General features: G+C 43.6%; 1 protein-coding gene across 2 annotated transcripts in view; it reads left to right on the plus strand.

Annotated features, from left to right (window-relative positions):
• Positions 1–26,715, plus strand: part of usp43 (ubiquitin specific peptidase 43) — a 361,500-nt gene that overhangs the window by 308,683 nt on the left and 26,102 nt on the right. For both annotated transcript variants that reach the window (XM_033044012.1, XM_033044011.1), the window contains exon 9: positions 9,532–9,635. In XM_033044012.1, coding sequence (XP_032899903.1) covers positions 9,532–9,635 — 104 coding nt within the window. The remainder of the gene's footprint in view (positions 1–9,531; positions 9,636–26,715) is intronic.

Consider the following 26,715-nt stretch of genomic DNA (forward strand, 5'->3'; position numbering starts at 1 on the left):
ACAGAGTGCTGGAGTAACTCAGCGGGTCAGGCAGCATCTCTGGTGAACATGGATTGGTGACGTTTCAAGTCGGGATCCTTCTTCAGATTGATTGTAGGCGGAGGGGGAGAAAGCGGGGAGAGAAGTGGGGGTGGGACAAAGCCTGGCAAGTGATAGGTGGATACAGGTGAGGGAGAGGTGGGGGTTGATAGGCAGATGGCAGATGATTGGACAAAGCCAGAGATGAATAGACAAAAATTGTGAAATAAAGAGAAAAGTAGGATAAATGTGAAGCCAGAGGAAGGAATGTAGGTGGAGGGGGATTGGGGGGAAAGGAAAGATATGAGTTCAAATCCAGTTGGGGCACAGGAATGAGAGTGGGGGGAAAGAGGTTGGGGGGGGGGGGGGGGAGGGGGAGAAGGGGTTATAGGTTAGTTATCTAATATTTGAGGTATTCTGCAGATAATAATAATAACTTTATTTATAAAGCACTTTAAACAACTGCAGTTGCCACAAAGTGCTGTACATGAGAACTCATGAACAAAAAGCTATTACAAACAATTAAAAACCATTAAAAACCGTAAAACGAAGGACTATAAAAAACACACTAAAAATTAAAAGACATTAAAAGCACTAAAAACAGGAGCAATGCCTCAGCCAGTGTCGAAAGCCAAAGAATAAAAATTTGTTTTTAGGGAGGATTTGAAGATGGACAGTGAGGGGGCCTGTCTGATGTGCAGCGGCAAGGTGTTCCAGAGTGCCGGAGCAGCAACAGAAAAGGCTCTATCCCCTCTGAGATTCCGCTTAGACCTTGGTACCTCAAGGAGCAGCTGATCAGCTGACCTGATAGCTGTTTATGATCCATGAAGAGACAGTAGTGAAAGGACAAGCTGGTTTATTAAGGCAAATGGTTTATGCAGTGGCACAGCGGTAGAGTTGCTGCCTTACTGCGCCAGAGACCCAGGTTCGATCCTGACAATGGGTGCTGTCTGTGTGGAGTTTGCACCTTCTCCCCGTGATCTTGTGGGTTTTCTCTGGATGCTCCGGTTTCCTCCCGCATTCCAAAGACATACAGGCTTGTCGAATAATTGGTTTACAATTAACCTACAGCCCACACTAATCGCCCCTAGTGTGTAGGGTTCAGTGAGATAACATAGAACAACTGTATGGGTGGTAGTTGGTCGGTGCGGACTCGGTAGGCCAAAGGGCTTATTTCCATACTGAATCTGTAAACTTAAAACTATCCAAATCCCAACAATACAATACAACACAATACAATTTATTTGTCATTTGAACCCCATTGGGGTTCAAACGAAATGTTGTTTCTGCAGTCATACACACAAAAAAGAACCAAGACACAACACAATTTACACAGCGCATCTCCTCCTCACTGTGATGGAAGGCAAAGACTTATCTCTCCCCTGCACTCCCCATTCCCCTCCCGATGTCAGAGTCAAAGTCAAAGCCCCCGGCGGGCGATGGTAATTGTCCCGCGGCCATTTACGCCGCGCCGGGTAATGCAAGGCCTCGCTCCGGGTCTTGTTGTTGGAGCCCCCGGCGGGCGCAAGCAAAGTCCCGCAGCCATTCCAAGCCGCGCGGGGCGGTGATGTAAGGCCCTGCTCCAGGTACTCATCAACCCCGCAACTCGGGCGGGTGAAGTCGCCGTTGCGGAAGCCCCGAAAAGCGGTCTCCCAGCAGGGACCCGCAGGCTCCCGGTGTTCCTGTCTGCCAGACCTGCGGTTGGAGCCTCCGAATCTCCGGGGTCAGGTCGCAGCAGCGCGCCACCACCGCTCCTCCCGCTCCGAACTCGGCCAGCTCCACGATGGTGAGTAGGTCAGCAGCTCCGTGACTTGAGTCCTAGGTCTGTCAACTGTGAGTCAAAATAGCAACTGTGAGTCAAAAATAACAGTTGCTAGTCGTAACTCCTTAATCCAATTTTTCTTGGTAATATCCATACATACTATCGATTCATTACATATTTGACAAAATACAATACAATACAATACAGTTTTATTCGTCACATTGGAGTGATCCATGATCGGAAATGCTCAGTCCAATTTCATGGCCCTCAAGGAATGTGTCCAAAAGGGCTTTTATTTCAAGCCGATTTTTAATCATGTTCCATGGTTATAGTTCGGCAATGTTTTGTTTTGTTTTAAATACATATTCATTTTCATTTGGGAAGTTACTGTTAAAATGACTTTGAACTTTAGGGATACAGTGCGGAAACAGGCCCTTCGGCCCACTGAGTCCACGTTGAAATGCGATCACCCCGTACACTAGCACTATCTTACACTAGGGACTATTTACAGAGGCCAATTAACCTATACATCTGTACGTCTTTGCAACATAGGAGGAAACTGGACACCCAGAGAAAACCACGTGGTCACAGGGAGAATGTGCAAAGTCCGTACAGACAGCTCCCATAATCAGGATCGAACACAGGTCTCTGGTGCTGTAAGGCAGCAACTCTACCATTGCCCCATTGTGCTGCCCCTAACTGTGACTTCCACTGCCTTTCCAAACAAAACTAATGCAGATCATAGAAAATGAATAAATATTCTTCTGATCTTCAATTATTTTTTTTAGTCAATTATTCATATCTGTATTCTCTTGTTTCTGTAGCACTTGAATCCATTCTGTTCACTCTAATCCTAAATGTATCTCGACTTGGGACCTTCTGCTGTGTTTTTAACTGATTTGTTTCCTGTTTTTTGATGCATCCTGTGAGGTCTTGAAATTAATTAGTTTAATTAACATCTATGTTGTTTTGCTACAGATTCAGTGTTTAATTACTCCTAGTAATTTCAAAACTCCAAAATTGTACCAAGTAAATGAGTCTGAAGAAGGGTCCCGACTTGAAATGTCATCTATCTGTGTTCTCCAGGGATGTTGCCTGACCCGCTGAGTTACTCCAGCACTTTGTCTAGTTTTTTTGTAAACTGACACTTGCAATTCCTTGTTTCTACTATTCAATCCCAACAATTTAGAAACATTTAGACAGGTACATGGATAGGACAGGTTTAGAGGGATATGTGCCAAATGTAGGCAAGTGGGGCTGGTGAAGATGGGGCAGCTTGGTTGGTGTTGGCAAGTTGGGTATAGGGCTTGTTCTGCACTGTATTACTCTATTTCCAGTCAACTGCTACTTAACCAATGTGTTGTCCCTCTCTGAACTTCTAACAATCAGAAGGTCTTTTATTGATATATTTGTACAATTTCTCCCTATTTTTAATATTCTCTGACATTTTGTCATGCTCCCTACCACACATCCTTGTGTTTTGTTTTAGTTCTTTACTTGTACGCTGTCCCTTTAATCACAGTTTCTGCTTCAGATAGTCTCCGCTTCAATTTTCGAGTCGATCTGACTTAATTAACTGCCCCCTCCCCCAACAAAGAGAAAATGCTGCACGCTTTGGGAAAAATGTTCACACTTGAAAAATATTACATTCATCTTATGGGACAATTGAGCAGCTTTGATTAAATGTAGCTGAATATTATTTGATGGAGGCTATTAAAGAGTAAAAGGATTACAGGATGAATTCAACACCCTTGTCCCAGTGGGAACCAAGCTGTGGCATATATCTTCCAACAGAATGGAGTAATTTAACCTGCACAATGCTATGCTGAACTTTATAAAGTGACCTATATGGACTAACTCCCATACATTAAAATCCCATTTTGTAGGTGGCAGCGGAGGTAATAAAATAAATTCCCTCTTGACAGCAAAGCCATTTAGAAAGGTTGAGCAGATTGAAAGTATCTCAGGGGAATTAACCCCTTGGGTTGAAAACAAGCCCACATGGTGACTGTCTGAATCATGACCCACACTGCAGAAGGAAGTTTATACTCTAACTCAAATTCTGCTTGTGTGTAAGCTTGTAAGTCTTAAGAGTCACGAGTGTTTAATTGTCATATGTACCAGCAACAGAACAGCAATCAGCTTAACAGGCTCATTAACCCAATAACACAAAATAAATAGATAATGATCAATAATACAATAAATTAATACTAAGTAACCATTATAATACAAAGTATATAGTACAAAGTATACAGTATAAGTACCAAGTATAGAGTACTCCTTAGTGCAATCCATAGATGTGGATAATGGGTTTAAAATTGACTGATGAAGATCCCAAGAGATCGAAGTCTACAAACTATATATTTGCTACTGCAGCATGTCGGCCAAAATTGATTATTGCCAGACCTGCCCAATTACTCCAGCATTTAGTGTGTTTTTTTGTTCAAGATTCCAACATCTGCAGTTCCTTGTGTCTACAATAATTAAATGCAGTCTGAACAAGGGTCCTAACCTGAAACATCACCCATTCTTTTTCTCTAAAGATGCTGTCTGACTCGCTGAGTTACCCCAGCACTTTGTGTCTATCTATGGATAGGCAAAGTTTTGGGTCAGAATCCTTCTTCACATAGATTTCAGGTTCGGACCCTTCTTGAGACTCAACATGGATAGGTTACGTTTTAGGTCATGATCCTCCTTGAGACTCAACATTCAGAAGTGACGATTCGGGTGGGGACTCTTCTTCAGAATCCAAAACATTGTTTATCCATGTTGAGTACAAACCAAAAATGTCACTTAACCATATTCCCCAGACATCCTGCATGACCTGCTCAATTACTCCAGCAATTTGTGATTGTTTGCTCAAGATTCCAACATCTGCACTTCCTTGCATCTACAATTATTAAATGCAGTTTGCACACATGTTGTGAGAGACCATTCTCGCCAACATTTGCCGCCAACATCTGGTCTACACGAATTTGAATGATAACATTTTATCCTCACCATTCCTTTTATTGAATTAATAGCCAAAACTAACAAATGCAATTTTGGTACAAATTCATTTCGCTGTCTCCTGATAAAGATATTGCTACCCTAATTACAATGCTTCGAAACAGAATGTATTGATATTTTTACAGAATAAGGAGCTAAACCTGAAATAAAGACATCTGCAGCAGTGCAAAACATACGACCCAAAGCCGGAAAGAAAAAGATTGGTTAATACTCTGGTCATAAAAGAGTTATCCTATCAACTTCTATTTGAGTATTTCAGTCCTTCACTGTCGAATTATAGGAACGGTTTAATTAAAATCTGTGGACAGGCAATGTAAGAGGTCATGTCTGAGAGATACTGTGCTGATAAGATAACTGCCAGTTTATTTCTAAGATTGAACAATCCCTGACTGTGTAATTAGCTACAGGTACATTGAAGTCAAAGAAAATGTAGATTGCAAGCCACATATAGGATTGATATTACAGCGATGGCATAAAACATTACAGTGCTCGATGCGTGAAAATCTTTTGACAGCCTTAATATCGGGATTGTCGGAGTGGCAGGAAGTGGAAGTCTTATCCCATGAAGTAAAATGCTAAATCTGTCACATTTTTATGTAGCAGATAGTTACAGCCATATGGTTTGAAATTTCTTCAACACTCTGATAAACCACAAATGAGAGCTGCCTTACATTTTTTTTTCCAATTTCAAATGTTATTTTTCCTTCTGTCTTCCCTGAACTGATTAGCATAGAAATGCATCCCACACTGCCTGCCTGTGCTAAATGTTTACTCATGGTGGTGCATTCAATTCTAAAATTTGTTTTCCCTAATGTACTCTGAAGTAAATTTTGGAAAATGAGCACAAATGTAGATAACACCATATTACATATTTAGCAGAATTAAAGGACGTTAAAGGACGTTCTTTGAGGAAGGAGATGAGGAGAAATGTATTTAGTCAGAGGGTGGTGAATCTGTGGAATTCTTTGCCACAGACGGCTGTGGAGGCCGTCAGTGGATATTGTTAAGGCAGAGAAAGATTCTTGATTAGTGCGGGTGTCTGAGGTGATGGGGAGAAGGCAGGACAATGGGGTTAGGAGGGAGAGATAGATCAGCCATGGTTGAATAGAAACATAGAAACATAGAAAATAGGTGCAGGAGTAGGCCATTCGGCCCTTCGAGTTGGGGACCAAGCCATTCTATATCATGGCTGATCATCCAACTCAGTATCCCATCCCTGCCTTCTCTCCATACCCCCTGATCCCTTTAGCCACAAGGGCCACATCTAACCCTCTTAAATATAGCCAATGAACTGGCCTCAGCTACCTTCTGTGGCAGAGAATTCCACAGATTCACCACTCTCTGTGTAAAAAATGATTTTCTCATCTCGGTCCTAAAAGATTTCCCCCTTATCCTTAAACTGTGACCCCTAGTTCTGGACTTCCCCAACATCGGGAATAATTTTCCTGCATCTAGCCTGTCCAACCCCTTAAGAAGTTTGTAAGTTTCTATAAAATCCCCCCTCAATCTTCTAAATTCTAGCGTGTACAAGCCGAGTCTATCCAGTCTTTCTTCATATGAAAGTCCTGCCATCCCAGGAATCAGTCTGGTGAACCTTCTCTGTACTCCCTCTATGGCAAGAATGTCTTTCCTCAGATTAGGAGACCAAAACTGTACGCAATACTCCAGGTGTGGTCTCACCAAGACCCTGTACAACTGCAGTAGAACCTCCCTGCTCTTATACTCAAATCCTTTTGCTATGAATGCTAGCATACCATTCGCTTTCTTCACTGCCTGCTGCACCTGCATGCCTACTTTCAATGACTGGTGTACCATGACACCCAGGTCTCGTTGCATCTCCCCTTTTCCTAATCGGCCACCATTCAGATAATAGTCTACTTTCCTGTTTTTGCCACCAATGGTGGAATTGACTTGATGGGCCGAATGGCCTAATTCTATTCATACTCCTTATGACCTTAAGTAACTCCCCATTCCCATACCAATCTTTCTGTCCTAGGCCTTCTCCTCTGTCAGAGTTAGGCCACAAGCAAACTGGGGGATTAGCATCTTAAATTCTGCTTGGGTAGCTTACAACCCAATGGTGTGAACATTGAATTATCCAATTTTAGGTAACATCCCCCTTGCCTGCTTCACCCTTCTCTTTCCTGTGCGTTTCCATTGTTATCATTGTCCTGCCCACTTTTCCCCTCTTCCCCATCCTCATTCACCTATACCCCTCCCTCCAGCTTTACTTTTCACTCCTCTTCTCTCCTTAACTGACACTCTTTTGTCTCCTTGTCTCCTTTCCATCTCCATTTCATCTCAAGTCTTTGTTCACCCATCTGCCAATCAGAGCCCCACCCCCCCTCGCTCACCTATATCCACCTATCACTCGCTAGGTTATGTCCCATCTTCACCTCTCTTCCAACTTTCTCCCCCGACTATAATTAATCTGAAGAAGAGTCCTGACCTGAAACATCGCCTGTTCATTACCTCCATATATGCCACCTGACCCGCTGAGGTACTTCAATACTTTGTGTTCTAAGAATTACATCCTACTCTGTCGACTCCACCAGCCGATGGCGTTCCAGGATGATCTTCAGACATCAGAGTGGAGAGTGATGACTGAGGAGAGTAACAGATGAGTGGATAAAGGGTGGAGATGAAAAGGAGATAGTTCTGATCATGAGGATTTGATCCTAGTTTCCACAAACATCCACGTACTCCGTATTCTAGCAAGCATTGATCAGTACACTCTCATTTTCACCAACTCGTAAAAGAAATTAGCTTGCGGTTCACCTAGTGTGTTCTTATGCAAAAATAAAAGGAACTGCAGATGCTGGAATCATGAGCTTTTCCACAGTGCTGGAGGAACTCAGCGGATCAGGCAGCATCTGTGGAGGGAACAGGCGACGTTTCAGGTCGGCTCCCTTCTTTAGACACTGTGCTATACTATACATTATGTTTAATTGACACTCATCCCTCCAGCTAATGTCAGGGAAGACTGCTTTTGTTATTTTGGGTTGAGGGAAACGTACTTCTGTTCCAGTACTGTGGGTTCTGGGAAGCCTAATGAAGTGAATGTGGAAGTTGCAATCTCCGCCACAGGCAGGTGTGGAAACTATTGGTGCTGCCACATTACAGGCTGATGTTTGAGCACAGTGATCATCCTGAAAGTCTGACAGGAAACATTTGTGAGGTTGGTATGAAAAGTGGGTTAAGGGTTTCTGCAAACTAGGAAGCGTTTCCAATCCCTGTGGAGATACAGAGCCCAAACTGAACAGTCACAATCGTTGACATACTATTTCATAATGTGCATTCAGCAAGTTGTCAAGTTGGAAACTAACTACCCTGTGAAGTTTGGTTTTCCACAGGCATACCTGACTCCAGAGTATTTTAATTACTGACAGTGAACTGTCTGTGCTCAAATTCCTAAATCAGTCTTCCAGCAATATTTCCTCAGGCAATCTACTTTGACATGTGGTTTTAAAGAAAGATTTTATTCTCAGTGAGGGTGACTGTTTGACAGCTCTGGATTGTAGAACTGAATTGTACTTCAGTCATCTGGATTCTAGTCCGCAGCCAATACGAAGGATCTGCAGAAAATGAATTTGTCAGTCAATTGAATCTGAATGTTGTGAGCTTGTCTTCGCAATATTGAACCATGTCTAATTCATCATTAATTTGACATTATTTCACCAAGAGACTGACTAGTGGATTCAGGGGTCACCGCACGATGGCTGCCTCACCTTTGTCTTTCTCATTCTTTGTGTTGTTAGTTTGTTGTAAAATGTATGTTTTAGCTCATCTTTAGTTTTTGTATTTGTGAGGAGTGGTGGGTGAAACTTTTTTATATCTCTTTCCTCGACGGAGATGTGACTTTTTCCGTGTCGTATCCCTGTCCGCACTGCGGCCTAACATCATGGAGCTGGCACCCTCTTGTTTGGGACTTCTAGAGCTCCAAAACCGCGGAGCCTGCGGACATTAACATCTTGGAGCGGGCGATCCCTTCGCCAGGGGTCGGCCTTTGGTGATCCAACCTGCGGACATTAACATCGTGAAGCTCGCAGTCCCTGGTTGGGGACCGACTTCGGGGACTCCAAGCCGCGGGAGTTTTGACCGTCCCGATGTGGGAGCTTAGACCTCCCGACGTGCCGGCTGTGGATGGTTCGACCCCCACGACTACGGGAGGAACGGAGGAAAGAAGATAAGACTTTCTTGCCTTCCATCACAGTGGGGAATGTGGAGAAGCCGCTATAGTGGATGTTTATGTCAAATTTATAGTTAGTTTCCAACTTGACAACTTGACAAATTTTTATGTAGTTGTGTGTCCTGTTGCTTTTTTGGTATGACTGTATGGCAAACCAAATTCCTGGTATGTTGCAAAACATACTTTGCTAATACATTATGATTATGATTATGAAATGAGGTTCTGTCACTGTAGACCATGTACATTTTATATCAGGTATCAGAACTACAGTACTGTCTGTATGGAAATTGTGTGTTCACCCTGTGACCGCGTGGGTTTTCTCCGGGTGCTCCGGGTTTCATCCCACACTCCAAAGACGTGTAGGTTTGCAGGTTAATTGGCTTTGGTGAAATTGTAAAATTGTCCCTAGTGTGTGCTAGGTAGTGCCATCGTTGGTTAGCACTAACCCGATGGGCCGAAGGACCTGTTTCAACGCTGTATCTCTAAAGTAAAGTCTGTAGGCAGCATGTTACGATCAAACAGATTCACTGTATAATTTCTTTTCTATCATCAGAACTTTGGACATTCTTTCAGAATACGAGTGGTGGGGGGCTTGGCCTCCAACTGTTTCCTCTCATCCCAAGAGTTGAGACCACTCCATCAACCCGCAGCTGACAGGTGAGAAGAGTCTTATTCTGCGATGCTTTCATGAAACCAGCTTCATGCCTTGTTTCCAAAGGAGCGTTAATTAAATTGTTTACAGTGTTTGGACAGACACTTGTTAAAGCTGAAATAAAACAGAAAATGTTGGAATAGCTCAGCAGTTCAGGCAGCATCTGTGGAAAGAGAAACAAAATGAACATTTCAGATCAAATATTCTTTACCACACTTTTTCAACCTGAGACAACTTGCTCTTTTTCCTTATAATTTTTGTTGTGGCGCGGTTTCATATTGTAGAACAAACAACAATACAGCACAGGGCCAGGATCTTCAGCCACAATGTAAATGCTGAACATGAAGACAAGTTAAATGATTCCTCTCTGCCTGCCATATCCTTCTATTCCCTGCATATCCACGCGCATATCCACGTGCATATCCACGCATATCCACGCGCATATCCACGCGCATATCCACGCGCATATCCACGCGCATATCCACGCGCATATCCACGCGCATATCCACGCGCATATCCACGCGCATATCCACGCGCATATCCACGCGCATATCCTCGCGCATATCCACGCGCATATCCTCGCGCATATCCAAAAGCCTCTTAAACGTCGCTATCATATCTGTTAAAATAAAAGTGTTCTCTCAATGCTACAAAAAAAATCAACTTTGTGGAGTTGAAAGCATGTTCAACCAGAGAACAGCAAAGTTGGGCCAGTTACTGTCAGTAATTCAACTTCCAACCTTTGTCAGAATATTTAATAATGCCAGTGTATAACTCCTCCAATGACACGAACACTAGTGTGCACCTGCAGATTCAGAGACAGTTCCTTCCCAGCTGTTATCAGGGAACTGAACCATCCTCCCAACAACTAGAGAGTGGTCGTGAGGTACAATCTACCTCATGGCAGACCCTCTGACTATCTTTAATCAGACTTTACTGGAGTTTATCTTGCACTACTCGTTATTTCCTTCCCATTATCCTGTATCTGTACAAGATGGAGGGCTCCATTGTAACCATGTATAATCTTTCTGCTGACTGGTTAGCACGCAACAAAAAGCCTTTATAAACTAAACTAAACAGCAGTTTAACACCCTATTCTTCGTTGGAAATGTTGTACTCACTGGTCTGATAAATTATAACTACAATCAATGTTTTTCTATTGTTGTTTCTCCTGAGACAGTTATATTTATAGGGCTATCAGTCAAAGACAAAAGGGGAGGGGCCAGGTTTTTATGCTGAGGGTGGTGGGTGCCTGGAACATGCTGTCAGGAGTAGTGGTGGAGGCAGATACAATAGTGGCATTCAAGAGGCCTTTAGGTAAGTACATGGATATACAGGCAATGGAGGGATATGGATCATGTCCAGGCAGAGGCTAATTAAATTAACTTGCCAGCACGGATATTGTGGGCTTCGGGACCTTATCTTGTGCTGTATTGTTCTATGTTCTAACATGAAAGTGTATTTATTGCCAGGCTGCCTACAATAGTACACACCGCCCACATGTAACACTAAGCCTTTCTTGAGCCTTCAGTAACGTTTGTATAGTTAGACGACACATACTGAAAAGCAATATCCATAAGCAAAAGGCCCAGAATGATACCATTTTGTTTTTCACTTGAATATTTGACATTCATTCCACGAGCTCCTTCTTACTGTTCTACTATATCAGTGTGGATCACTAAAACACTCGGATCAGCATTGGCCACAGCCCTTCACAGTTGAATCTCAGAGATTCCAGGAGGATTCATTTATCTTTCTCGCTGAAAAGCCATCTTTATCCTGTTGTTTGCCGAAGAAGGCCCTTTGATACCAAAGCTTCCCTTTGTTTAGTACAAAAGCTGAAATTGAGCATTGACAAACTGTTCATACACATACTGCCGGGCAATTGAATTGGATCCCACTATCATTCAGCGTCACCACTTGAATCCTTCTGCTGCCTATTCAGAACCTGTCATCTCTATTGAATTCCCCAACCTGCATCTGTATGTATTTGCCCAAATTAACACTCGAGTTTCAGTTAACCAACCCAGTGGCTGAGAATGTGGGATAGCATAGAATTAGTGTTGAAGGGTGAACGATGATCGATTTAGGCCAAATAACCTGTTTCTCAGCTGCATCAATGCAATTAATATCTGCTATCTTAACCAGTTCTGGTCTATACAGTGCCCTCCATAATGTTTGGGACAAAGAGCCATCATTTATTTATTTGCCTCTGTACTCAATTTGAGATTTGTAATAGAAAAAAATCACATGTGGTTAAAGTGCACATTGTCAGATTTTAATAACTGCCATTTTTATACATTTTGGTTTGGGACACAGCAATGTCATGTAAATGAAAGTAGTCATGTTTAGTATTTTGTTGCATATACTTTATATGCAATGACTGCTTGAAATCTGCGATTCATGGACATCACCAGTTGCTGGGTGTCTTCTCTGGTGATGCTCTGCCAGGCCTGTATTGCAACCATCTTCAGCTAATGCTTGTTTTGGGGGCTAGTCCCCTTCAGTTTTCTCTTCAACATATAAAAGGCACCCTCAATTGGGTTTAGATCGGGTGGTTGACTTGGTCACTGAAGAATTTACCATTTTTTAGCTTTGAAAAACTCCTTTGTTGCTTTAGCAGTATGTTTGGGATCATTGTCTTGCTGTAGAAGGAACCGCCGGCCAATGAGTTTTGAGGCATTTGTTTGAACTTGAGCAGATAGGATGTGTCTACACACTACAGAATTCATTATGCTACTACCACCAGCAGTTGTATCATCAATGAAGATAAGTGAGCCAGTACCTTCAGCAGCCATACATGCCCAGGCCATAACTCCCCCACCACCGTGTTTCACAGGTGAGGTGGTATGCTTTGGATCTTGGGCAGTTCCTTCTCTCCTCCATACTTTGCTCTTGCCATCACTCTGATATGTTAATCTTCATCTCATCTGTCCACAAGACCTTTTTTTCCAGAACTGTGGTTGCTCTTTTAAGTACTTCTTGGCAAACTGTAACCTGGCCATCCTATTTTTGCGGCTAACCAGTGGTTTGCATCTTGCAATGTAGCCTCTGTATTTCTGTTCATGAAGTCTTCTACAGACAGTGGTCATTGACAAATCCACACCTGACTCCTGAAGAGTGTTTCTGATCTATCAGACAGGTGTTTGTGGATTTTTCTTTATTATAGAGAGAATTCCTCTGTCATCAGCTGTGGAGGTCTTCCTTGGCCTGCCAGTCCCTTTGTGATTAGTAAGCTCACCAGTGCTCTCTTTCTTCTTAATGATGTTCCAAACAGTTAATTTTGGTAAGCCTAAGGTTCGGCTGATGTCTCTAACAGTTTTATTATTGTTCCTCAGTCTCATAATGGCTTCTTTGAATTTCATTGGCACAACTTTGGTCCTCATGTTGATAAACAGCAACAAACGTTTCCCAAGTTGATGGAAAGACTGGAGGAAAGACTAGGTGTTGAGAGCTCTCTTATACCTGCATTAAAGAGGCAATTAAACACACCTGAGCAATTACAAACACCTGTGAAGCCATGTGTCCCAAACACTATGGTGCCCTGAAATGGGGGGACTATGTATAAACACAGCTGTAATTTCTACATGGTGAAACCAAAATGTATAAAAATGGCCTTTGATCAGATATACCACATCTGACAATGTGCACTTTTACCACATGTGATTTTTTATATTACAGATCTCAAATTGTGGAGTACAGAGGCAAATAAATAAATGATGGGTCTTTGTCCCAAACATTATGGAGGGCACTGTATATAACACACTGACTTGGTTGTCTCTTGCTCCCCTCCAAAATGACCCAGCAAACTGCTCCACCTCCCAAAATCAGCATGCCAACTGTCTCTTAAATAAAGTCAGGAATAGGCGTGAAACGTTGTCCAGTCGGTAAAGGCTGAGAAAAAGAGGGAATTGTGTTTCCTTGGTGGGAGAAGTAGAAAGATAATCTGGAATGTGCTTTGCAAGCCTGTTCATCCCATCTCCATAAAAGTCACATTTTTGACCCTAGCTTGCTCATTAAATCACCAGGAATGCGAAATGCACTTGGCATTAATTGCACCTGTATGTGACGACATTGTTGGTGCAATGTTGCATGGATGAGAAAGTGCCAGAGATAAAACAGAACTAAAACTTTAGAGGAGACGATATATTCGTACTCTGCTATATTGTCACTGCAACTGTCACTCCAGTTTTCACCCCATTTATTTTTCAAGTAAGCTCTCTTTCATTTCCATAGTCTTTTTCTTTCTGGCCATTTGTTCTCAGGCTTACTGTAGCTATTTTTCATTCACAGTTCCACGTAAAATTTTAAATTCCATTGGAAATCTTTCTGAAACTGTGAAGGCACTAGTGCCTGAAATTGATTCTCGGTTTTACTGGCATTGAGAGAAGTCTCTGATTGCCAAGAGTTAGCAAACAGGCAGGGATCAGGAACATTGCCACAGAAGTATGAGAATGAATGAAATGTGAGGTGACTTTATGCATTGGTACAACTCATTTGTCCAAATATATTTTTTAACCACTTCTATCGTTTCCAAATTCTGACTGTTTTGGACGAGAAAATATAACTGCTAATTTACCTCACTGCTATTTTTGAAGGAAAGACTCCATTGGCACCAATTTACGACCATTATAAACGAGAAAAGATAGCTGCTAATTCATTGATATTTTTTAAGGGAAGACGCTTCTGAACAAGGATTATTATATAAATCATGGCCAATTGATTGGAGGTAAATCCATGCTTCATTTGAAGCAGCACTGCTGAGAGAATTCATGTGCCTTAAATATCTTCTGTGTGGTGCTCAACATGGAAAAATATCATGTAAATCCCAACTGCACCTTCTCAGTGTGACCGCATGGGTTTCTTCCAGGTGCTCCGGTTTCCTCCCACATCCCAAAGACATGCGGGTTTGTAGGTGAATTGGCCCCTCGTGTGTAGGGAGTGGATGAGAAAGTTGGATAACATGGAACTAGTGTGAATGGTTAATTGATGGCTGGCATGGATGCAGTGGGCTGAAGGGCCTCCTTCAATGCTGTATCCCAAAAAAAACTCTCCAAATCCCAATTACCAAAGATAATCAGGGCCCTTGTGTGATAAATGTGGTGATTGAGGTGGTGGAAAGTTGTGAACAAGGACATTTGCTGAGCAGTTGGAGACATCTAAACCAGATTGACAGAGATACTATCATCTAAAGGTGGAAGGGAGAGAAGCTGAAGTGGAAATAGAAGTAGTGGTTGAGGTGAGGAGATATTTATGATGGCAGCATCGCGGTGCAGCGGTACGTGTTTGTACGTTCTCCTTGTGACCACGTGGGTTTTCTCCGGGTGCCCTGATTTTCTCCCCACACCGCATAGGCTTACAGGTTTGGAGGTTAATTGGCTTCAGTAAAATTGTAAATTGGCCCTAGTGGTTAGAATAGGGCTGGTGTACGTGGACATCGGCTCGGTGCACCGAAGGGCTGGTTTCCACGCTGTATATCTAAAGTAAAGTAAAGTGAGAGAGGAAACTGCAATGGTGACAGGCGTAACAACTGGCGTGTTTACAAGAGTACACCAGCATAGAATTCATGTAAATAAAAATGATCAGATGGAATTCAAGACTCTTTATCTCAATAGACACAACATTGGTCGTAAGATACATGAGATTATAGCACTGAAAGGGGGTGATCTGAGCAATATACTGTGGTGTTGGTGACCCATGCCAAGATGGAATAATCATGGAAATTTGATGTCAGAAGGATAGACAAAATAGAAAAGAGGTGGGGTGGGTCTCTTAGTAAAGTGACCATTCCTGGTGGCTGCAGTGACTTTCAAAAAACAACGCAGAAACAGGCCCTTCGCCCCACCAAGTCCGTGCCGACCGGCGATCTCTCTGTACACTAGCACCATCCTACACACTAGGGACAATTTACTGTACAATTTTACCAAAGCCAATTAACCTACAAACCTGTACGTCTAGAATGTGGGAGAAAATGGGAACCCCCGAAGAAAAGCCGCGTGGTCTCAAAGAGAAAGCACAGACTCGGTACAGACAGCACCCACAGTCAGGATCAAACCCAGGTCCCTGGCGCTTTAAGGCAGCAATTCTATGTTGAGCCACTGTGACAAGGAATTATGTTGGTTCAGAAGTTTAGTTTAGTTTATAGTTTATTGTCACATGCACCTGGGTACAGTGAAAAGCTTTTTTGTTGGGTGCTCTCCAGTCAGCAGGAAGACTACATGATTACAATCGAGCCGTTCACAGTGTACAGATACAGGTTAAAGGGAATAATGTATAGTGCAAGATAAAGTCTTAAAGAAGATCCAGATGTGGAATCCGTTTGGTGGATTTAAGAGGTTGCTACTCTTCGCAGTTCCTATACAGTCCTGGCCTTGATCTTCAGATAGCCTTTTTCCTTAATTGACCAAAGGTATACAGACTGGTGAATTGCAAGTAGAACCTCTTGGGAAATTAACTGGGAATAAATCCAGAAACAATGTTGGCTTGTAAGGAAGAGGAGAGGCAGAATTCAGGAAACTGTGCGTCAGTTATCCTGGCACCGATCTTTGCAAAAATGATTGGTAATAGCAGGTCATGCAAAGAAAATTCAAACACAATCAGCTAAAGAAACTGAAACGTAATGCTTTTATGAACGGGAAATTGTGTTTGACAATTTTTCCAGAGTTCGTTGAGGATAGAATAAACAGGATGGATGATGGAGAACTAATAGGTGTAGTGATTTTGGATTTCAGAAGGTGCCTTGTGAAAGATTGCAGCGGATTACAGCAAAGCTCGCAGGTTTTAGTGTAATAAATTGGCATTGATAGAGGAGTGGTGAATCAGGAGAAAACAGAATGATGGTAAGTTTTGGATTGGCAGCCAGAACCTTGTCGGCATCTCAAATAATTGATAATGACTTGGTTGAGGGAACTGAATGTATTGTAGCCAATTTGCTGGCACTATAAAGGTGGTGCAGCGGTAGAGTTGCTGCTGACCCAGATTCGATTCTGACTACAGATCTGCAGGTCTGTATGGATTTTGTACATTCTCCCCGTGGGCTTTCTCCGAGATTTCAGTTTCCTCCCATACTCCAAAGACGTACAGGTTTATAGGTTAATTGGTTTGCGTTTTATACTTGGAATAAGTGTCAATTGTCCCTCCTAGTGTGTTAACGTGCGGGAATCGCTGGTCAGTGCAGACTCGGTGGGCCGAAGGGCCTGTTTCCGTGCTGTGTCTTTAAACTAAACTAAACTAAAAATGTGTTGGCAAGTTGTGAGGAAGACTCCTGCAAAGGACATGAGTGAATGGCCACGATGTTGGCAGTTGGAGGATAATGTGGAGAAATGTCAAGTGTCCACATGAAATGGAAGAAAAAGAAGCAGATTGTTATGTAAGTTCATAAATTAATGAATTACAGGAGCAGAATTAGGCCATTTGGCCCATCAAATTTATTCTGCCATTCAATCATGGCTGTTTCAGCTGTCCCTCTCAGCCCCATTCTCCTGCCTTCACGCCATAACCACTGACACCAGCGCTAAGAATCTGTCAATCTCTGCCTTAAAAATATCCATTGACTTGGCCTCCACTGCCTTCTGTAGCATTGCATTCCACAGGTTCACCACTGACTCAAGAAATTCCTCTTCGTCACCTTTGTAAAGGTACGTCCTTTTTATTCTGAGGCTTTGTTCTCTGGTCCTAGACTCTCCCACATCCACTCGGTCCAGGTCTTTCACTATTCGATCGGTTTCAATGAAGTTCCCCCTCATCCTTCTAAACTTCAGCGAGTACAGGCCCAGTGCCGTCAAATGCTCATCATATGGGATGAGATGGCAAAACATTGTGGTACAAGGGTCCCATTGCACGAAACACAAAAAGGTGGCATGAGTATACTGGAATTAACATTAACATCAGTGGAACTTTGGCCTTTATTGAAGGGTCTCAGCATAAGAGTTCAAATGAAGACAAGGAAAAATGTCCTCTCTGGGATCATTAATTTGTGGAATTCGTAACTCCAGAGTACAATACAATTACAATACAATACAATTCAATTTTATTGTCATTTGGACCCCGTGAGGTCCAAACGAAATGCCGTTTCTGCAGCCATACATTACAACAAATAGACCCAAGACACAACATATTTTACATAAACATCCATCACATTGCTGTGATGGAAGGCCAAAAAAACTTCTCTCTCCACTGCACTCTCCCCCCCCATGTCAGAGTCAAAGTCAAAGCCCCTGGCGGGCGATGGCGAATTGTCCCGTGGCCATTAAACCACGCCGGGTAATGCAAGTTCGCGCACCGGGTCTTGGTGTTAGAGCCCCCGGTGCGCGCTCGCAGCCCGCCGCCATTCCAAGCCGCGCGGGGCGATGGTGTAAGGCCCCGCTCCAGGAGCTCTTCAACCCCGCAACTCGGGCGGGAGAAGTCGCCGTTGCGGAAGCCCCGAAAAGCGGTCTCCCTCCAGGGACCCGCGGGCTCCCGGTGCCGCCGCCCGCCAAACCCGCAGTTGCAGCCACCGAATCTCCGGGGGTCGGGCCGCAGCAGCGTCCACCACAGCTCCACCCGCTCTGGACTCGGCCAGCTCCGCGACGGTGAGGTGAGTGTCGGCACTGGAGCCCCCGGTTTTCCTGTTGGAGGCCGCTCCTCGTTGCAGCCCCAACGACAACGGAGACCCGACAAAGAAAAGGTCGGGTCTCCCGTGCAGGGAGAGATTTAAAAGTTTCCCCCTCCCCCCCACACCACCCCCACCCCCCCACACACATACCCCAACAAAAAGTGCTGGGGAGAGTGCTGGGGAGAGTGAGCCATTGAATATATTGAATAGATTGATAGATTTTAAACTACAAGGGAGTCAAGGGGTATGAAGGGTGAGCAAGAAAGTAGTGTCAATAAACAATAGACAATAGATGCAGGAGTAGGCCATTCGGCCCTTCGAGCCAGCATCGCCATTCACTTTGATCATGGCTGATCATCCACATTCAGTACCCTGTTCCTGTCTTCTCACCATATCCCCTGACTCCACTATCTTTAAGAACTCTATCTAACTCTCTCTTGAAAGCATCCAGAGAATTGACCTCCACTGCCTTCTGAAGCAGAGATTTCCACAGATTCACAACTCTCTCAACAAAGTTTTTCCTCATCTCCATTCTAAATGGTCTACTCCTTACCCCAAGTCAATATTGAAACAACCTTGATCTGAATAAATGTCAGAACAGGCTTTAAGGGGGCAAATGGGGTATTCCTGCTGCTCCGCCGTAGAGCCATAGAGCTCAACACCTCAAAATAGGCCCTTCGGCTCACCTTGACCATGCCAACCATTTTGGACTATTGGGCTAGTCCAGTCCCATTTGCCTGCATTTAGCCCATAGCACTATGAACCCTACCCATACATATATCTGCCTTTATAAGTCCTTCGTGCATATGTCGCACCGATGTTTCAGGCTCATCACATAAAAAGAGGATGTAACAGAAATTTTAGGTCTTCTTACAAATTACCTCAAGGGGGTCAACCTAACCCAGTCCTTGGCCATTGAACTTAAGATAGTGACTTTCTGTGAGACATATCCACCTTTAAGATACAGCAGGCCAAATAGCACATAGTGGAGGACATGATGTTTCAGGTTTCGACCCAAAACGTCACATATCCATGTTCTCCACAGATACGGTCTTACCCATTAAATTACTCTAGCACTTTTTGCCCTACATAATATTCCCAGCCTCTGCAGTTCCTTGTGTTTCCTCCTTTAAGATTTTCACTTCAAGGTCTTTAAATGGACTTCTGTTTTCTTTATGATAACATGAAATCCGATTTGAATTTTACTGAGCTTCCTCATTGCAATTTCTAACATACTTTCACGGCAATTTAACAATTTTCTGATGTCTCGCTTTCTAATTTATCTTGCCATATTTCAAATGGTGCTCAATTTCTGTGTCATCTCTCTCTTTTCCAACATCAATCTCATTCCCCTCTCTTATGCACCCACATCTGTTACATTTACCATCATATCAAATCTTTGTTCCATTTTCTTCAGCCTGCCGATTCACTTTATTACCCAATAATTGTTTTCCAAATTCAGTAATCTTCCCCCATCCTTTTGCCTCCTCCTCCTGTTACAGTCTTCTAAACTCATGGATCTAATAGTCTTCTCTGCAGGAATGGAAAACATTCTAACATGCTTTCATAAGGGCACATGCAGTCTTTGGTTGCATACAATGCTGCTGGTAATTACCCACCAAACAATCAGCCTTTATCAGTTCTGACAGAAAATGCTGTCCTTTATTTCAATTCATCATGCAGTAGTTCAAAGCTCTGACTCAGTTCTTGATTTTCAGCTCATTTCAAGTGTGCGGATAAGGTAAATTTACCCAATTACACAGCGAATCAAGAGTTAAGAATTTGGAGCCTGGGAATAATATCTTTCATTTCATTTGAAGTCATCATGACCTGGTCCCACATGCAGCACTGGCAGGCTCGTGATTGCTACAATTTTCAGGTCTTCTGTTAGAAATTTACAAAAGGCAACCTGTCCCTTGTCAGTCTGCCGGTAGAAGATCTTTGATGCATGAAAAGGAAGACACTGAGGTGAAAAATCCAATCTTTTTCTGCCATTGTGCATTGCCTTAGAAAGCCTGTATCTGCGTATTCTAGATTCCACATGCCATCCTTTATACTTGTTTAAAATAGCTCACTGGCATTAGTGTAGAACAAGAATTTCCATCGCTGCAAGAGGGAATAAAACCAACAACACGGCAGATGGTCAGTAACCCAGGGTGCCGCGGTAATCTTTTTTGGAAACACACTGTATAATATCTGGTTCAGTAACTGATTCTCCAATGGTACAATGGTGGTTTTATTGTCATTTTTTGAAAACGCACAGTGAAATTATTTTCCAGCAACCAGTCCAGTAGAGTATTGCCATACCTCCAGATTAATGCTGAGGTTTTAGTCAAACCTGTGTGGATCAGGATAATGTAGACACACAAGGAACTGCTGATGCTGATTTACAAGAAAAGACACAAAGTGCTGGAGTACCTCAGCGGTTCTCTCAAGGACAGAGTGAAGAATGGTTCTGACCCGATCCAATACATTCATAGAAACATAGAAAATAGGTGCAGGAGTAGGCCATTCGGCCCTTCGAGCCTGCATTCAATATGATCATGGCTGATCATCCAAATCAATATCCCATACCTGCCTTCTCTCCATACCCCCTGATCCATATCCATGTCCTCAAGAGATGCTGCCTGACCCGCGCAGTTACTCCAGCACTTTGTGTTTCTTTCTTCAGATCAGGACTGTATTCCCTTTAGTAAAGATTAAATGGTAAGCTTACAAAGTTGCTTAAGACAACATCAAAAAAATATTGGAATAAATGGAAAGAATAATTTTCCCTGGCTAAGAGATTAGAATGAGGAGGGTCATAAGGCCATTCAGCCCATCAAGTCTACTCTGCCATTCAATCATGGCTGATGTATCTCTCCCTCCTAACCCCATTCTTCTGCCTCCCTATAACCTCTGACACCCGTACTAATCAAGAATCTATCTATCCCTTAAAAATGTCCACTGATTTATCCTAAGTAGAAGATAGACTCAACAAGCTGGAGTAATTCAGCGGGTCAGACAGCATCGCTGGGGAAAAGGAATAGGTGACGTTTTGGGTCGAGACACTTCTTCAAACTGAGAAACACAAAGACAAGGAGAGATATAAATGGTGATATACAGTAGAGGGACATAGAACAAATGAATGAAAGATATGCAAACAAGTAACGATGATAAAGTAAATGGTCCATTGTTACCTGTGGGCTAGATGAAAATGAGTTATAGACAATGAAACTGACCAAGACGACAGTGAAACTAGTACAACAACTAGGATGGTGGAGGGATGGGAAGAGATGGATGCAAAGGTTACTTGGTTAGTGAAATCAAAACCATACAGTTGGGTTGTAAGCTGCCCAAGCGAAATGTGAGGTGGTGTACCTCCAATTGACCTCACACTGACAGTGGAGGAGGTTAGTCTAAGTAGAGTTTTTCTCATGCTTTGAGTTATTAAAGGCTCTTCTTCTTCTTGTGTATGGCGTGCACAGCCTAAAGTTGTAAGACAACTTGTTCTGTTTGATCTTCTGTTTGTGCACGCCAGGTTGATTGCATTCGTTGAAACACGTGAAAACCACGTGAAGGTTGCAATCTCCCACCCCATTAAAGGCTCTGATCATGTGTTACGTCTACTGGGTTCAGTTTTGTGCTATACAGTGCAGTATTACAACTCACTTAAACTGGGAATATCACTTAATTCTCAGCGGCCTGAGGGATAGGACTTGGGTTGTTGCAATGAACACATGACACATGATGTGCCTTGCTACGTCTTCCCAACAATAAATGTGCCAAATGTACAAAATCATGAAAGGAATAGATCAGGTAGATGCACAGAGACCTGTCCAGAGTAGGTGAGTTGAGAACCAGATGCCATGGGTTTAAGGTGAGGGGGGAAAGAATTGATTGGAATCTGAGGGGTATTTGTTATCACACAAAGGGTGGCGGGTGTATCGAATGAGCTGCCGGAGGGGGTAGTTGAGGCAGGTACTATCATAATGTTTAAGAAACATTTGGACAGATACATGGATAGGACTGGTTTAGAGGGACATGGGCCAAACGCAGGCAAGTGGGACTAGCGTAGATGTGACATGTTGGTCGGCATGGGCAAGTTGGGCTGAATGGCCTGTTTCCACACTACGTCTTTATGACTCTATAATGTAGTTAGTTGTATGTATGTTCTGCTGCCTTGTGCTGCCTTGTTAGTTGTATGTATGTTATGCTGCCTTGTGCTGCCTTGTTAGTTGTATGTATGTTATGCTGCCTTGTACTGCCTTGTTAGTTGTATGTATGTTATGCTGCCTTGTGCTGCCTTGTTAGTTGTATGTATGTTATGCTGCCTTGTGCTGCCTTGTTAGTTGTATGTATGTATGTTATGCTGCCTTGTAATGGTTGAGCAGTGATGGTTAGATTGAGGTTTCTGACAGATTCTTGGTAAATCACAGCAGCACCCTCTACTGGCAAAGGGACAGCATTGTTGCATTTGAAATATGTTTCACGCACAGGATCAGGTTCTGTGTAGGAAGGAACTGCAGATGCTGGTTTAAACAGAAGGTAGACAAATGCTGGAGTAACTCTGCAAGACAGGCAGCATCTCTGGAGAGGAATGGGTGACGTTTTGGGTCGAGACCCTTCTTAAGGCTGGGTCAGTGCTGTGGCTGAGCTCAGACGCTTTGCAAAACATTCACCCCATCTGCATTTGGTATCTCCTGTGTGGAGGAGAGCACTGGAGTGGTTCTGAGCATCCTGGCTGCCCCCTCCCATTCCCTCTTTCTGTCGCTGGCTTCCTCTACAGTTACAACAAAACGCAATACAATGGCGCAGCAGGTAGACCCGCTGCCTCACATCGCCACACACCTGGAGTGGAACCAACCTCAGGTACTGTCTGTGTGGGAGTTTGCACATTCCCCCTGGGTTTCCTCCCACGCCCCAAATACCTGCCAGTCTGTAGGGTAATTGGCCTGATATATATTGTGTGGGAACAAGGAACTACAGATTCTGATTTACAAAAGAACACAAATGCTGCAGTTACTCAGCGGGTCATCTCTGGAGAATATTGAAAGGTGACGTGGGTGGGTGACGTTTCGGGTTCAGACAGTCTGAAGAAGGGTCGCAACCCGAAACGTCACCCATTCCTTCTCTCCAGAGATGCTGCCTGTCCCGTTGAGTTACTCCAGCATCTTGTGTCTGTCTATGTGGAAAATAACATCTGCAGTTCCTTCCTACACAATCTATGAAGCCATGTGAGTTTAGTTTAGAGATGGTTTAGTTTAGAGATACAGTGCGGATATAGGCCCTTTGGCCTACCGAGTCTGTGCCGACCAGCAATCCCCATACATTAGTACTATCCTGCACACTAAGACCAATTTACGAATTTTACAAAACCAATTAACCTACAAATCTGCGCGTCTGGAGTGTGGGCGGAAATCAGAGATCCTGGAGAAAACCCACACGGTCACGGGGAGAACTTAAAAACTCCATGCAGGCAGCACCGGTAGTCAGGATCGAACCCGGTTCTGTGGTGCTGTAAGGCAGCAACTTTACCAATGCTCCTCCGTGCCACCCTCCTGTTGGATATTGTACATTAACAAAGAAAGAGCAGGAAACCATAAGCAAAACACAAAGTGTTGTGTGAACTCAGCGGAACAGGAAGCATTTGTGGAGAGAATGGATAGATGACATTTCAGGCAGAACCCTTCTGTAGACTGACTGTAATGGGGTGGGGGGTGTGGCTGGGAAAGAGAGGTGAGGGCAGGACAAAGCCTTGCAAGTGATAGATGGATACTGATGTGAGGGGGAGGTTTGATAGACAGGTGGGTGGAGGATGTAGGTGAAAAAGAGAGAAAAGGGTGTCAGGTAAGGGGAGAGGAGGAGTGAGTGAAATGAAAAACCAATGAGACGGATGTGGGTGGAAGGGGACAGGAGGGAGGGAGGATTAAGAAGGGGCGATAAAAGGGGAATGTGGGCTTTGCCGATGAATGGTGGAGGATGTGGGAAGGAGCAGAGTGCCTGAGGGGGTGGGAGATGTTGGGGAAACGTGTGCGTAGTGGCGGGTACCATTGAAGGGAGAGACAATAAAGGGGCAAATGGGAAGTTCTGTAAACCGAACCACCCAGGGATGTGCCGGATCACGATGAAAATAAGTAGCCAGCCAAGGAACGGCTCCAGTGATCTATCTAGTCCAGGGGTAAGAATCCCTGCCGTTGGAGTAACACATTAATGTTAAAACCATTATGGGATATGAGACATAGAGCACTGAAAACAGCTGTAGAGATCCATTAGAAACATAGAAATATAGGTGCAGGATTAGGCCATTCAGCCCTTCGAGCCAGCACCGCCATTCAATATGAACATCTAAAATCAGTTCCCTGTTCCTGCTTTTTCCCCATATCCCTTGATTCCTTTAGCCCTAAGAGCTAAATCTAACTCTCTCTTGAAATCTCTTTACTCTTTACTCTCCCTAACTCTCTCATTCATTGTTGTGATATAATCTGTGCAGGAGGTCCTGCTAAACAGTATGAAGGGGAATATTATCATCATCAGGGCGTTCGTGCTCTCAGTGTACTGTGTTGGTGATAGTGACTGAGGAGTGGAGGGGATCAAACTCAAAGCTGGATTACGAAGCATTGATTTTTTTTTCAGCTTTACCCAATTCACTTTCCAAGTCAAGGTATTTTCAAGATTCTCATGGTGCTTTAAGAACCAGCTACGTCCCACTGTCTGCTCTACCCACTGTGATTGCTTGGGTAGTTTCCAGCCCAATTGTATTAACATTGTATTCACCAATTGCAAGGGCAGCACGGTGATGCAGCCATGGAGTTGCTCCCACAGTGCCCAAGATCTGGGTTCGATCCTGACTACGAGCGCTTGTCTGTACGGAGTTTGTTCGCTCTCCCTGTGACCTGCGTGTTTTTTCTCGGGGACCTCCGGTTACCCCCCACACTCCAAAGACGTCCGGTTTTATAGGTCAATTGGCTTGGTAAAATTGTAAATTGTTGCAAGTGTGTGTAGGATAGTGCTAGTGTTGGGGGATCACCGGTCAGCGTGGACTTGGTGGGCCGATGGGCCTGTTTCCATGCTGTATCTCTAAACTAAGCAAAAACTAAACTACTGCCTGGCCCACTGAGTTACTCCAGCATTTTGTGCTTTGCTCAAGATTCCAGCGTCTGCAGTTCCTACTGCCACAAGAATCTGTTTGCTCGATATGTGGCGTGTGCCCTGGTTGCATTCTCAGCAGTGTACTTTAGTTCCACAGGCAGATCTTTGTACAGATTATTCAAGGCTGCATTTACTCTGCAGTTGCTGCCTTATGCACACCCTTGATGGCTGTTTGACACTGAACTTGGTTTCAAATGCCTCTTCCTCTTACTACCTACACCATCTGCTGGCCTCTGCCACACTCACATTCACTGATACTTTGATTTGTGCCTTTGTTAATTCCAACTGCTACTGGTCTTCTCTTTGCCAGCCACAGAATTCTTCCATTAAATTGTAAATAATTCAAAATTCCATTGCACTGCTGCCACGTTTCATTTGTTTCACAATTTGTTTCAATTCAAGTTCAAAGTCCTTGCCTTCATCTTCAATGTATTGAAAATCTAGAAATCTAGAAGGGTTCCGACCTGAAATGTCACCTGTTAGCGGGTTGAGACCAGGGTTGATTTCCAAAATGAGTTTTATTAGCGAAATGACGAAAACAACACAGCCAATACAACGGTCTAACCACAACGGTGGTCGAAAACGACTGAATGGGCATCGCGCAGAAAACGCACAAACACACAACCCCTCCCCACAGTCACATGACCAAAGCACCCGACCGCAGTGTTCGATTACCCGCGGGCACCAGCAGGTGCTGCTACAACCCATCCCGTTTCCCCACAGATGCTGGATGACCTGCTGAGTTACTCCAGCACTTCTTGTCTATCTTTAGTTTAGTTTAGTTTATTAATATCACGTGTACTGAGGTACAGTAAAACGTTTTTTGTTGCGTGCTATCCAGTCAGTGAAAAGACTATTAATGATTACAAACAAGCCATCCACAATTTACAATACAGGATAATGGGTTTAATCTGTAGTGCAAGACAAAGCCCGGTTAATGAGTGAGATGATGACACGCTAGCCGATGGGAGGATGGTTCTGTTGCCTGATAATAACTGGGAAGAAACTGTCCCTGAATCTGGAGCCATGCATTTCCAACTTCTGTACCTCTTGCCTGATGGGAGAGGTGAGAAGAGGGAGTGACCAGGGTGAGACTGGTCCTTGATTGTGCTGGTGGCCTTGCCGAGACAGCGCTAACTGTAGATAGAGTCAGTGGAAGGGAGAATGGTTTTCAGGATGATCTGGGCAGCGTCCACAAGTCATGAGACTAAAGTTGCCATCACCTCATTCCTCTTCATGCACCGTCAACAATTTATGGATGTTGTCCTGAACTGTCCCCTTTAAAATCTGCGCCAAATCCAACAGTTCCATTTTGCTTTAATCTTTTTTCTAATCCTCCTCCTAATTTGAAATTTTTGTGA

This window comes from Amblyraja radiata, chromosome 26 (assembly GCF_010909765.2).
Source record: "Amblyraja radiata isolate CabotCenter1 chromosome 26, sAmbRad1.1.pri, whole genome shotgun sequence".
Taxonomy (NCBI): domain Eukaryota; kingdom Metazoa; phylum Chordata; class Chondrichthyes; order Rajiformes; family Rajidae; genus Amblyraja; species Amblyraja radiata.